The following is a 15,297-nucleotide window of genomic DNA, read 5'->3' on the forward strand; positions in this document are numbered from 1 at the left end:
ATTATGTTTTAAATCTTTATATTAGATTATTGCACCAATCTTTTACTTTAAATTAACTGAAGTACAGACACTGTACATGATTCGGTGTATCAGTTTGAAGTAGGGACAGAATGGTACAAATATTTACCTGTACATATGTATTGTTGAATTTGTAAAGTCACTGGAGGCCTCTTCCGTGTAACTTTTCCTATTGAAAAAAATGCTGCTTGATATGTATCGGCTAATGCTTTGTTCCACAGTCAGTTTGCTAGATAAAATGATACACTTTTAAAGGTGATTTTCTTTTGTTTTTTATGATAAAGCAATAAAACAGCAAACTTCTACCAGCACATTTTTGTGGCCTATTTCTTTAGTCAGAGTATGTTCCTTCTGATTAACATTGCATTAACAGTTTCTTAAAGGCAACATGCCCATTATCAAATTTTACTGTGTTGACACTCGTCAACTTTCTGAAAATAATTTTAAAAGGTATTGGTTTCAAATACAAAAGAAAAGAAAAAAAAGAAACAAAGGTAATATACTGCCAGTTGGTCGGGCCTATTATTTGAAACATATTTAGAATAGGTATTCAATACATAAAAACTATGTACTATGACGGGTTTGGTATATAAACAGTGCACATGCAATGATTTGGTTCCTAGTTGAAAAGCGACGGTGTGTGGATGTTTTTCGACAAGATGACGAACGTGGTGTCGCTGCTGTTCGTTTCAATCCTCGCCAGAACAGGTGAGACACAGCAAATAAGATTATATTATTCTCTAGGTTGTAAAACAAGAGTCTTTGTAGCACATGTTTCTATACGAAATCGTCTAGGTCTACAGTTTTGCGAATAGCAGCAACGCTTTCAAACTGTAAAATGAGATCGGAAGAAGTATCATAACACTGAAGTTATGTAATAGATGACCGTGTTGAATGATATCTATTCTTAGCGTATCAAAAATATAAATTTTCTTGTTACCTGATAAGGATGATTGTATTGCATCAGGTTAACAATGCTAGGATAGGGATTAAAACAAGGGATGAGATTTTGTCTGCATCCAAATTCTGTCAACAACTTGTATCACCACAACGATTTGTATGCAGTTCTATATGAACGCTAATGTCATTGTATAAAATAAGACAGTCATAAGTAGTAAAACAAGTACTGCTCTATGATTTTGTTAAACAATCACGTGAACAAAAAATAAATAAAATAAACACCAATTACAGCAGTAACCCATATGAATGAATGATTATGCCAGTTAGTTCAATTATTTGTAATGTTATGCCACAGTCTAAAATATGATTATGCACATTTACATCTTTAATTAATCATACGATTTGTAAAGTAATACCCATGTATAAACATCTGAAAATTCATGTTAATAAATCTTATTTTATCATACGATTTTTAAATTTATATCACATTAGTATCGTAGACATTTACTTACTTTCCATTCTTATGTATAAGTATGGTGAATCATAATAAAGGAAGATAAAACACGTTTGATTTTAGTGTCTTTATAGCTGAGTGAATGGTGATATAATTATTAAAGTCATTTGTAGCAGCAATGATTGCGGAACATTTTCTTGTTTGTAATCCTAGATTATATATGAATTAAGACTTGACAACATTATATACATTTCTATTCACCTAGAACAAAAACAGCTAATCTAATTAAACTCAGATCTCCACTGTCCTACGTCAGGATCAGACCACGACCGCTTAGTGGTCATGTTCTGGTGACCTATGTTATTACCATAATTGCTAATTTTATCAGCCATTCAGATGAAGTTTTATATCGTCGCGTTTGGGAGACTCAGCAGTATGATTGAATCCTATCAATGTGTGCCGAACAATCTGATTAACGTTCAGATTTCTGAAAACTGCATTTCCATTGGCTGACTCAAAGGTCGCCAAAACATGACCCCTATGCTGCTGCTGTCAGATATTCACGTAGGACAGTGGATATATGATTTTAATTAGATTAAAAATTGAGACTGACTGAATCAGAAACATCTATCACTACCAAACGCTTAGATTACACCAAGTAGTTTTGACATGGAGCCAGATTTGTCGCAGTTTCCTAACTGTGATGCAATAACGAGGCCTGATGGAGAATGAGAACTTAACGTTGTTTATTTCATGTTTTACTTATTACGTTAGTAATTTTTGAAATCGTATTTGCCTGAAATAAAAGTAGACATTTATTTCTGTCCGCTGCTTTCCACCATCTCCCAGTTTTCCAATGATTAACCATTTAGTCCAAGTATTTACCAACTCAAACGTAAAAGTGAATAATCGAGAATATATTACTATTCCAGTAAATTTATCTAATTTCATGGACCTGACACAGTTTGAGTGTTGGGTAAAATTTACAATCCATTTTTAATCAAACTTTTTATTTAGTATTTACATATGACATTAGTAATTATCATATGTTCTTAGCAGTATTACAAATAATTTATAATGAATTTTCAGTTTTTGGCTGTGACCTGAATTGGAAATCTTTTGGAAAGAACTGCTATGCATTCGTGGATCGACCGGAACCCTGGCATGCTGCTATAGTAACCATCTCTCTCTCTCTCTCTCTCTCTCTCTCTCTCTCACACACACACACACACACACACACACACACACACACACATATATATATATATATATATATATATATATATATATATATATATATATATATATATATATATATATATATATATATATATATACTTTAAAGGATAGATGCATGAACACATTATTAATTGATAATTGAAAGTAAGATTGTCTGGTTCTAAGTTTTAAAAAAAAAACAAGACAGAAGGAGGGTGGGTAAGAGTTTTCCATCAGCAGAAAAAGATTCATTTTAGAATTGATAAACAAAATGCCACATTTGCAGGTAAGTACATACATCCAACTGAGTCGGGTTTATCACCAAAAATCTGTATACCCGTTTCAGCAATACTGCGAAGCCTTGGGAGCGAGTCTCGTCAGGATCGAGGATCAAAAGGAATTTCGGTTTCTCCAGCAGGTGCTAAGTGCTCAGTATATAGTAAATGGTATGTAGATGTACATTGCATTAAACTAGTTCACTGTACCGGTACTTCATTTAATTTGCATATTTTAATTTAACTAAAAAAGAGCAGGCATTTTCCCACCAGTTGTCCAAGTTGCATGTTTTCATATGGGAGCTTTTGTTTATAAGTTTGGTCAAGTTTAAATTATTCACTTGGGAAAATAGAAATCAAGGGCTCATATTTCAGGAAGAGAACAGGTATTTTTTTTTCATTCATAATAAGACCACTTGGGCTTCAAATACAAAACACAATGCATCGTTTGGTGTTAAGGCAAGAGTGCTACGTCTATTACTTTTTGAGATATTCTCCTGTTTCACAAACACATACGGGCACATCCCTATCAAAATACTCCAGTCGAATGTGTGCGTGTGCGTGTGTATGTGTGTTTCGGATTTTTAACGTAGCTTTAACAATTTTTCAATCATATCGCTACGATGTCTGCAGTGTGGCAGTTTATAGTGACGTCTTGCACGAGGCCATCAATGCGCAGACAATTAGAATAATGTCCCACCCAGTCACATAATCCTGACCCTATGTCGACCAGTCCTAACACTAACCTCTTAATGCTGAGCGCCTGGCGAGGAAGCTGTTAGTACCATCCATTCGAATGTAGAAAACTCGCAACGTGAACCATTAGAATCGAATTCAACCCTAAGAGAGAATAACATTTTCAAGGCGATATAATTTGTTTTGTGACCATAAATCGCTTGCCTTCTACATGCACACCCTATAATGTGGCAACTGCCCAAGTAACTCCCGCAAGTGAGGAGGGTTGTAGGGGTCAGATTCATTTTGTGCAATTAGCGTGAGTACAAGGTCCAATATATTTCGTATTATCTTCCAAAAAAACTTGAAGGCTTCATTGTTTGGTATAGAAAGATTCTTTATTTTAGATTTAGTGGAGTTATGGAATAAGAAGATCAAGCATTTCTTTATAGGAGGATTATTCTCGTTATTGTTTAGTAGGTGCGGGATTTGAAAAGCTGCTAATTGATGCCCATAAGAGAATTGACAGCGAAGGACATTCTTTTTCGTGCTCTTGTGATCATACGTAAATGTAGACTCATTTGCATGCAAGCTAAATAGTTTAGGTTTCTCTCAAGTTACCTTCCTTCATGTTACGTATAACGTTTTAAAATTTTCGACCGCAAGGTTGATAATCATAATTCGTTAATATGCATTCAGGCGAATAAGCCTTATTGGCTTTAAAAAAATACACAAGTAACAATCTAAAGTTGCACTTATCGGCAATTGACAGCTTCTTAACTGCTTCGAACCTGAGACAATAATTATCTGTTTTAACGGCATATCAGTATATCATTGAGAACAATCAGGTCTGCTTTCTTCTATGGACTTTAGTGTCTTTTTTTATTTTACATAAAAATACCTTAAATATCTTTGAAATTCATATATTCCGCGTCTTGACGAGCAATAATCATAAATCTACTTCTATATATCTTCAGTCAAGTGATCTATTGCGTGGAGAGCTGGGTAGCACGAAAAAGTTTGTACCACGGTAAACCACAGTATTTCTGAACATAACCGCTCTACGTACTAGAGTATACCCAGTTATAAATAGGAACCAATAAGCTAACATCTGGGCAGAAGCACTGACCCCTGTTTTTAACAATTTCCGTTTCTCAATAGCTGAAGAAATATGTTGACCTGGATTATAGAACAAAAACAATATATTTTATCCATTATATCATCTGAACAAGAATAATGATCTTTAAGAAGAAAAAAAAATATCTCTGCTCAAAAGACCCCCATCCACAAAAAAATATTATCAGTACCTTATAGTAGCTTACATTATATTTGGCACTGTAAAAGTCATTGTCCTAACACACACACACACACACACACACACACACACACACACACACATATATATATATATATATATATATATATATATATATATATATATATATATATATATATATATATATATCAAGCGAAACCTTGAGTGGGATTCAAACAACCGGACAATATATTGATCAGAGAGGGCTAGTAAACATAAAACACACTTATCGACAAACGAGAAAATATTTAGTGGACTTAAGACAAGGCGTAGAATTTAAACAGAAAACAGTCTGTTTTCCGAAGAATTGTAGGATGCTTTTCAATCTTACAAAGGAATGTATGTACTTAACACATTAACATATGCTAGCAAATAAATAAAAATGACAATTCATTTTTAAAATTCGAAATTTGTTACAAATATTAGATTTCTCCCGAATATGTTTCACAACATCTCATATGGCAACGGCGCTGGCATGTGCGACACATGTCAGATACGTGATTAATGTTATTCTATTTGTAATATTCGGAATTAATTTGTGACAAATACAACTGTTTGCAAAATAACAATATTTTTTTCTTATTGTGTCATGAGAAATGAAAACATGCTATTAATATCAATACATTTGTAGTAAGATTACTCGGGAATTTCCGTACATTCCATACTGACAGAATCTACCTAAGTACCGGTAGGGTGATCAAGTACAGTGGTACGCACCACGTGAACCAAATACCGCGGTAAACTGATGTACCGGTAACCATCGCGCACATATATTTGGTAACCAAATGCCTATGACAGGACGATTTCTTTCTTACAACTCAACCGAGATAAATTAGTTCTGAGGGTTGACATATGTTCTATTCTTAAACGATATATACCTGCAATATCCAAAATGATAGTTATTACATCAATTGCATGGGTTTCTCCTATTTTGCCCTCATCTTGTAAATTGCTATTATTATTATTATTATTATTATTATTATTTTAATTATTATTATTGGAAGTATAATTATCCTAAAAGAATAACTGTCCTGTGTGTACAGGATACATCATAGGAATATGTGTATCGGGGGCTGATTAAAATCAATTCAACAAACTACCACAGAACAGTGCAAAGCTAGTTTCTTGTGTAGCTTAACCGCTTTGGGCTCTGCATGAGTCTTGGTCGAAGGCAATTGCAAAACAGACACATGACTCATAATAAATGCAAAGGAATGCGTTGAAAGTACAAACTGTTACATGACTATGTCTAACGTAAGCATTGCCTAAAAATATTCTATGTAGCGCCTAATTAGTTTTGATCTCTGATGATAAAATGTCAGCCAAATTGGTATTGACATAGAAAAGGGAGTGCAAGAGAGCCGTTAGTTTCTTAGTTTCTTAACGTTAAATGGCGTGACAATATATTATATCACAGACAACTCATCACTTCTGTGATGACAGTAAAGAATATGATAACAACAGCAAGAACTTAAGCAATAGTAACTATAAGAGAGTAATGAATGAATTATTTAATTGTAACAAATGTGGGTCGTAAAAAGATGATGATTTTAGTTTTGTGCGGGTGCCCTTTTGGAGTCTTTTTGGTTTCGGTTTCTTGGTTCCAATGTTCCAAGGCGGCGTTTCCAGTAGGATTCCGTTTCTTTCCTGGTTTTGGAACTCCATTTATAGCTGGGAGAAATTGTAGTTGGCCATATATTGCTCTCCTTTTTCTTTGCCTTCCAGTCAGATAGTGGCATAAATTTAATTCACTGTTTTGCACGTTTTGTTGGATCACATATGTTCATACTAACATGGGGCGGGCGTATAAAGTGCTTTACGTGGTTCTTTTGCTTGGGTGTATTTCATTTCTTTCACGTAGTGTGGGCTCAGCAGTTTGTGACCTTTCAGACACTTCTTTCTTTAAACGTTCTGAGGTTCCTTGTTTTGAACTGGCTAAGTTTCTTGAGTGTTCAACTACACGTGGATCTTTTGTTCTTTGTGAAGTTCGTTGATTTATATTTACCGACCTTATTGTCGCCAATGAGTCTCTAACACTGTCAAAGTATTGATGTTGCAACGCATACAGAAGCTTCCGATGTAAACAAGCAGTCAGACTGCTCACTGTCCATTTCTAATTTGTAAAATGGTCTATTTCAGTAAAAGCTGTTTTGTTTGCGTCCAGTATTTTGCAATGTATAGTTATAATATTTCTAACACAAGCTGAACGAATTATTAGGAGAAATACCATTATATACGTGTTCAAAGAGATGTAAATCCAAATTTTATTATTCAGATTTTCAAAGACGGTGAACAACAGTACATCTGTTGCTTGAAAACAAATACTGGCCCAAGCTAATATCGTGACCGTGTTGATAAAGAAACTCCCATTTGATTAAAAACGCTAACAAGTTGACAATGTGTGGAACTCCCTGGCGACAATCAGGTTATAAATTATTAATAAATAAATGAAATGACAAAGTTTTGTTCATTTTTCATATCCTCGGTGCCTTTTGTTTATTAAATCGGTAGCGAGGTACAAACAAACAAGATGATGTGAGAATCGTATAGACGAAGCCACAGCAGCGCCATAAACAATTAGAATCAAATTAAATGACTTCTTTTTTTGGTGCACGTTCGATATATAAAAGGGACTTCGTCGGCACTTCATGATTGCCATGCGTCATCGGGCCATATACAACGTGTGCTTGATGTACAATATAACTGGCAGTCATAACAGTATAAGAGTCTTTGTTCCTAGAAAACAATGGAAACTTTTGCGAAAGGCAAAGTGTTCTAGAGAAACACCATCGAAGCTGGACAATCCTTGTTGCTTATAAACGTCATCATCATGGTCCTTCGTCCCAATATAATTTTTACCTGCTTAGTCTCTTTTTGTCCTCTATAGCTTATCTTATTCTCGCAAATTGTTTATCATCCTTTAGAATACCTCTCTTTGTTACCTTATTATTGTTTGTAGGGTTTAACCAGGTTAAGTTCCATGAACCGATTTAATGCATTAAACCGTGTTGCAAGACACAGGTAAGTACTTTACTGGTTAGATATGTTTTAAAATTACGAAGTCAGTTTATTTATTGATAAAATGGTAGCTATTCCTAACCCATTATTTAAAATCATGAAAATTAAAGTGCAAATTGATATTCTTGTCCCAGTACATTGATCCTTTATATACTGTTTTCTCCACACTCGGATGTAATTCTCTGTTGCTTTTGTACCCTAATACTTACATTGCCCACATTGTAATACAAAGTTATTATTGTTTGTTTTACACAGTCTCTGGTATTTCGTATCATTCACGTCCCTTACCGGCTTTATTCTCTGACGTTCGTAACATTTAACAAATGCTTATTCGATTTAACTCCGTAACTAATGAATGTTTGTGAAGACTACATGTTCAACGTCTGTACATATGCATACTATGAAAGACTTACGCAGTGTTACTTCAGCAGGATGTCGTACCCATTCTACAAACATCAACTGATTTTGGTTAATTGCGTGATAATTATTTGTGATTTATCATTGGTCCCGACACTAAGTCTAATGATAAATTAACACAATGAAGAGAGACATTAACATAACCGCATTCAACTCCCTTTATTTGAACACATTCACTAAAAGACTTCCCAGAAAATGGCAAAGTACTTTCTAACAAACGACTCTGAGAAGCTCATGTGTCTCCTAATATCTTACTAAGAGTAGCCTCACTTAAATCACTATTATGTGATGACATTGAATCACAAGCTGGTGATATTAAGTCACCAACGAATGACATTGAGTCACCAATAATTTCAGATTTTACTCAGCCTGTAATAGAGTTTTGGACAGCTGGAAATGACATTATTGTTGACGGTAATTAGGTATGGGCTCCTGACAATGAACCAGTGGAATTCGCTCCTTGGGGCCCTGGAGAGCCGAATAACCCAAGAAACGGACAAGACGACTGTGCAGGACTATTGAACTGGAAAGATTTTTATCTAAATGATGACAGCTGTGATGCAAATAGGTTTTTCATATGTGAGAAAAGGTTAGTCCTTAGCAAGTTAATAAGTACTTCCAATACGTTTTTACACTGGTATCACATCTCAGTTTGAATATCTTTAATTGCTGACTCATGACTCTTTGTATTAGTATAGTAATGTATAATTAAAAGACTTTCATGAAGTTACGTCACTTATATATATATATATATATATATATATATATATATATATATATATATATATATATATATATATATATATATATATATATATATATATATATATAAGCCAAGGTCTAATTTCTCATGTCCACCACACGTTAGACACGAGCAAGTAATTAAACGAGGACATACAACTGACAAAGAGTAATGCACATGCTAGATTTAATTTTTTCCTAACTGAATTTCACCTAAAGGTGTCCATTCTTTCATTTTTATATATTCTATGTTCAGAGTGAAATAGACGTATATATAGAACAAGGTATGTTAAAATATGAGTCATTGTTTAATCATAAATGTTATTATTATATGCTAATTTTTTCCCCGTTAACTTTACATTGTCAGAATCGTTCAGTATTCCTCGATACTGAACGCGAGGACATTACACATACAGCATTCACATGCATAAATGAACTACTTTCTATTGTAAACAAACAATGGACGCAGACGCCAGCACTTTTGATTTGTAAACAAATCATGTACACTCGCGTAAGAGGCTCTTTACGTTGTGGTTGTTTAAATTTGTTTCTGAATGAACTAAAACATGTTTCGTGGACTACAAAAACCCCCAGCTGTTTTGGAACATTCCGCGTTGATACAATTTTACGGATTTAGGCTAGCTACATTATATTTTAAGACAGAAGATACGATCCTTACAAATAGCATACAAGTGACAAGGCATATACTGTCTTCTTTAGCTGGTGATAAGAATGGCAAAATAAAATATACTTGCAGTTTTACATCCTGAATTTCCTCAAAATGTATTTTCTTAATTCTGCAAATCCGAATTACATGAGCCATGTCATAGGTTTTCAACTGGATTACACATTTCGAAATTGTGCTGTAATTTCGATGATAAGTGCAATTGCATCCTCCTTACTGCACTCAAAATGAAATAAGCATTAAATTCCATTGCGTCTTTTTGATAATTGTAATTGAAAGACTTCATATTTTCCCCACATTATGATTTCAAACATTCAATGACAGAAACAGAAACACATTTGCAGACGTAAACACGCTTCTCCCGCGCCACTTCAATCCGATGTATTTCATGTATAATTTGCACAGATAAATCCAGTCCAAAACCACAAACTTTCGTCCAATCGAAACAAAATACCAAAATATATTCATTCCAGATCAAATGAAAAAGTTGTTGCAATGCGCATTCATTCAAAATATGACTGCACATTTCAATTTTAACTAGTTACGCCATTTTCTTTCGAAAGTTATGTCGAGCGCGCGACTAAGTTCAAATTTATCTGGGCGAGTTATGTGCGCATTAATAACGATGTCATTGCCTAATGACAAATCTGCGCTTTGTGTATTTAGTTTGGAATACGGCATTCATTCATTTACGTTGTTTCTTGTAGTGTATTTTGTTTATATAATTAAACCTTAGGTAGAAAAAACATGAGCATATAATAAAAAGGTTACTGCGTTTGTATGGGAAAATATGAACTCGTTTTGTCGGAAGGATATATGCACTCCCAAGGTCGTGCAGTATTCCATCCCAAAACTCGTTCATATTTTCCCATACAAATGCAGTAACCCATAAATATAATTAAAGCTTGAAACATTGTGAAATTATCGATCTACATTTTTCCTTTCAGACCCAAGCGGTCAAATTGTCAGGCGTAAAGGAACTGGTGTCAAAAGATTGTAAACTGGGAATGCAAATTGGTGGCCGCGATGTTTATTTTCGGGCGTACTTTTATTTTTTTTAATCCAATAATAAATTATTTCTAAAGAATAAAACTGATTTCTCAACACTTCTAATTTTGTTTATTGACCATTTTTTAATTACTTTCACCTTTAAGGTGTGCAGCGTCCACACTTCTTTTTTATATATTTTCTCATGGATTGCAAGTCCATATTTTTGGGATCAAAACATCGCACAAAGTTAATTGGGTGACTTCACGCATTCGATACAACTAACAAATGTTAATTGGGTGATTTCGTGCAAATACTGGAAATATTTGGGTATAAATCAAAGTGATCGTGTCTGTAAGTGATATAGCTATGCCTTTATCGATGATTCAAATTCATGTTAAAAAAAATTATGATTAGGGAGTCGATTGACTGCTTATAAAACTAGATGTATTTACCTGATTTAATATTTATTATTGATTTTGTTTCTTCTAATCGTTCTCAACTTAAATAACATCGAAAATTTAAGAATACGATGAAAATTTCTCTCTCATTGATGTAAGAGAGTAATAAAGTAATAATTTAATTCAATAATAGAGCAGCAGAGAGGGCGGACAAGCTCTAAATGGTTCACCCGTATTTTCGCTAAATAAGCCTTCCTGGGAAATCGCAAAAAACACCCCACAAAAAATCTCCGCGATATCCAGCGTAAGACAACTCCGTCGATGACAAATTGGCTTGCCCGGTTATCGCTGATAAGCTTTCTAATCGCGACATATCGAAGGAAAATATGCGATTGTGTCTGTGATAATTTGAAGCCGCGCCCTCCCTGCTGCTATTAATTAAAAATCGTATCAAGCCCGACTCGATATCGTGCTCGAGAATCGTGTAAATTTATTGTTACAAATCCGTATGGAGTAGCTTGCGCTCGTGAAAAGAAATTTCTAAATTTATTTATATCCATGTCACCATCACACCAGTTTTGATAAATATATCTTAGCGTATGCACACCAGCTCCGTTAAACACAGCAAGAATATTACAATTTTCTCTGATCACTGGCGGTATTTGTGTAAAGTTTTGGGTAACATAAATCACATCAGTGTTTTTGTGTCTACCTCTGGAAAATATCCTAGCAGGGTTTGTTTGCTTATCAAGTATCACATCATCGTACACCACTAAATTAGTAATACTCGCATCAAGATCATCTACAGACGGTGCATCATTGATATCAGTAATAAATTCAACAACATCGTCTTCGTTCTCATTTAACTATTTTGCGTTTTCGTTAAAATCCTTTATCACATCATTGCATCGTTGATCGTCTGCAGACGGAGCTACCAAATACAACTTATCCCACTTAAGCCATCTCATTATACGATTAAGTAACAACTGTGTCTTTCCACTTCCAGATGGGCCAATTATAATCATTCGGATAGAATTTGGTAGCGCAGCTACATGCTTGACTGGTTCTCGTTTTCGTGTCGCGGAAAAATCAATTACATCCATGATATAACATAAATAATATGGATCTATATTGTGTGAAATGCAGGGCGCGTACCCCAACAGGTGATCTAACAATCATTACAACAAAAAACAAACGACAGGCACTCACTGGTAAGTGTGAAAGGTGCGGTACAAAAATAATTTAAATTTATTCCCAATGGCAAGTCAAATAAAAAAAGCAACACGGAGGTGATATTGCAGCAAAATTAGGAAAATTACCGGGAACTCCGTGGGCTAAATATCCAGGAGAAAAACATCTTCCAGGATATAATTACTGCGGGCCTAGAACCAGACTTGATATCAGACTTGACAGCCAAGATCAACCAAAACCAGGTGAGTATCCGATAAACGCTATTGATAAAGCGTGTCATGCTCACGATGTAGCTTATAAAAGTAAAGATCTACAAGATAGACATATCGCAGATGTGAATGTAAATCACGCGTTAAATTCCATCACTGATAAATCTTTCAAGGAAAGGTTAGCTAATTCGTTAGTAAGATCCGCAATGAAAGGTAAATTAGCGCTAGGCGCTGGTAATTAATTATAAATGGAATCGATTTATTATTCCCCAAGAGGATACTGGAAGGGTACCGCAGCGATTAGTAAACTCGCTGAAGCAGCAAAAGTTACGCGTGTTACTGCTAAAAAGTGGTTATCCAAACAGGTAATATGGCAAATTAACTACCACCACCTAAGCAAATTCACTTTGCACATTTCAATGTCAGTGTTCCTAATGAAGTTCATCAAGCTGATATATTATTTATACCACATGATACCGTTAAAATCCAAAGACGTCAAATGACATTCAAGTATGTGCTAACTGTAGTTGACGTTGCAAGTAGATATAAAGAAGCAGAACCGTTATCAACAGAGACAGCAACTGAAGTAGCTTCTGCGTTTAAACGAATTTATCAACGTGGACCCTTGCAATGGCCACAGCTGTTACAAGTTGATCCTGGCAAAGAATTTCAGGGTGCAGTATCATCGTTGATGAAACAATATAATGTCACCATCAGACGAGGACATACTAAAATTCACCGTGATCAGGTAATTGTTGAACGATTTAATCGAACACTTGCTGAGCGGTTATTTGGATATCAATACGCGAAGGAATTCATTCAAGACAAGAGATCTCGTGAATGGGTTGCAAGATTACCAAGCGTGATAACTGCATTAAATAATGAAATTTCTCGAAACAAATAAAATTAAATCTATTAACGCAATTACCAAAAAGAATATACCCGTACAACGAAGTGATTTTTCAACGCAACCGGTGCTGGGCAATGACACTGTGAGATATTTATATGAACCCGGTGAACTTGAAGGTGGTAAAAAAAGAGAGACTGATCCTATTTGGAGTATTACCACACACAAGATATCTAACATAACAAGATCTACTGGTAGACCAGCAATCTACAGACTGGATTCAAGTGCTCCTCAACGTGGATTTACACGTGAGCAATTACAAGTAATTCCTGAAGACACACAATTACCGCCCAGATCACTTAACTAGCACCCCGACGTCGATTACATTCAAGACAGGTCAGCATCACATTTTCTCGTGTATGGTCAAGACGGTTATCTTTTCTGTCTACGGTAAATTGTCTTGGGTGTTTACTCGAATACTGCCATAACATTACACAATTAAAGCTCGCACAGTGATTATTCTGCTGTTGTTTCAGCGTTTTAATAAATTCAACGTCGAGATCAAAATCGCGTTTATTTATTTATTTCGCTTTGTTTATAACCAGCTAATTTTTCTCTTATCACATCGTTGTCACACTTGTCATTGTCGCTAATTTTATCAGTCATTGACTCATCTAGGATAATCCTTCGTAGTTGAGATATGCTTCTGACTCTGGACACCGCCAAGTAAACTAAGTTCGACTACTCGATGCGATCATCAACGATCTAAATAACTGTGTCAGTGATCGTCAGTCCTTGTGATGAGTGAATTGTCATCGCATATCCTAGCGTCCACGGGGAATTATCGGCGTGTAGAGCATCTTCAACAACATTGACATCAACTGCGACAATATCATTTAACACAAGATTCTGTTTCCTTGACTGTCTTGGTATATCAACGTCAATATTCTCCCGTCGCGTATCAGCTGGTCGATAACACAGCGGCACTGGCAATGTTGGAAATTTTTCTTTATGTAACTGAAACAACCGCTGTTGAAGTGTCTCTATCTTTATACTTGACACTATTAAATCGTTTAGTCTCCATTTTTCCCAAAAGTCGTTTATAGAAGTTTCTGAAATTATTTTACGCGCTATTTCACATTGAATTTTGTTCGGTTACAGTCTGAATAATTTCTTGAACTCGTTTAATTCTGCATCAAGAGATCTATATTCATCAGTTATCTCCGAGTAATTAGCAACAAAATTCTTCAACCAATCGTGTGGAGATGGCCCAACAAACGGCGGTGGTTGACCGTGATCGCCGCACATTATCACAGCTGTATTTTTCAATAACAACCAATCGAGAAATGTTTTTAATATTTCCAACGACACTGTACACACTTCATCCCAAATGATGATCTTTGGAATATATTTCTCTCCCATTCGATCTGGAGTCCACACACCGCCGCTGTATTTGAAAAAGCTGTGATAAGTACAAGAATTTGCTTCTCGTTGTTTCATCTCTCTGGCGAGTTTGTGTGTTGGTGTTAACACAATCATATCATCGCGTTTCTGTCGAAATAATTCGATTACCCGAGTTGTCTTACCAGAACCTCCCGGCCCGTTCAAATAAACCGTTGTGTGTCTGGATACTGGATCATACACGGATGGCTCCGATGATAGTTCTGATAATTCTGATTTGCAATAACTATCTTTAACCGCAACATCCGCGCATTCACAATAACAATGTAATATTTCCTTTTTTATTCTCCACAAACCCCATAATTCATCAGTGCTTGAGAAACGAGCCAGTAATTCTGAATATTTTTTATTCAAGTAAAATGAATCTGTTGATATTCTAACTGCGGTGTGAGGAAATCTATTTATCATCGATAGCAAATTTATAGAAACATAAGCTAGCATTGAAGATCTTAAATGTGTGTACTGAGGAGATTCTCCGTCAATGT

The 15,297-nt window shown here is 35.1% G+C and overlaps 1 protein-coding gene across 2 annotated transcripts; it reads left to right on the plus strand.

The window, feature by feature from the left end:
* The first annotated feature begins 593 nt into the window (after nt 1-593).
* On the plus strand, nt 594-10,829 carry LOC149807507 (ladderlectin-like). 2 transcript variants are annotated; one of them, XM_089940680.1, is made up of 4 exons: nt 594-726; nt 2,462-2,547; nt 2,937-3,036; nt 10,664-10,829. In XM_089940680.1, the coding sequence occupies exons 1-4, from the start codon at nt 663-665 to the stop codon at nt 10,714-10,716; spliced, it is 303 nt and encodes a 100-aa protein (XP_089796806.1). In that variant the 5' UTR covers nt 594-662; the 3' UTR covers nt 10,717-10,829. The 2 variants fall into 2 exon arrangements, with proteins under 2 accessions (XP_089796806.1, XP_089796798.1); XM_089940672.1 differs by lacking the exon at nt 10,664-10,829 and adding an exon at nt 8,648-8,873.
* The last annotated feature ends 4,468 nt before the right edge of the window (nt 10,830-15,297 follow it).

Source organism: Sinohyriopsis cumingii, chromosome 1 (genome assembly GCF_028554795.1).
Source record: "Sinohyriopsis cumingii isolate HCF-2022 chromosome 1, ASM2855479v2, whole genome shotgun sequence".
NCBI lineage: Eukaryota > Metazoa > Mollusca > Bivalvia > Unionida > Unionidae > Sinohyriopsis > Sinohyriopsis cumingii.

Excerpts from the sequence above, each read along its gene's own strand:
- LOC149807507 (XM_089940672.1), top strand. The coding sequence starts at position 663 with ATGTTTTTCGACAAGATGACGAACGTGGTGTCGCTGCTGTTCGTTTCA. Across the intron at positions 727-2,461 it reads TTCAATCCTCGCCAGAACAG|TTTTTGGCTGTGACCTGAAT; the intron begins GTGAGACACAGC and ends ATGAATTTTCAG. Across the intron at positions 3,037-8,647 it reads TGCTCAGTATATAGTAAATG|ATTTTACTCAGCCTGTAATA; the intron begins GTATGTAGATGT and ends CAATAATTTCAG.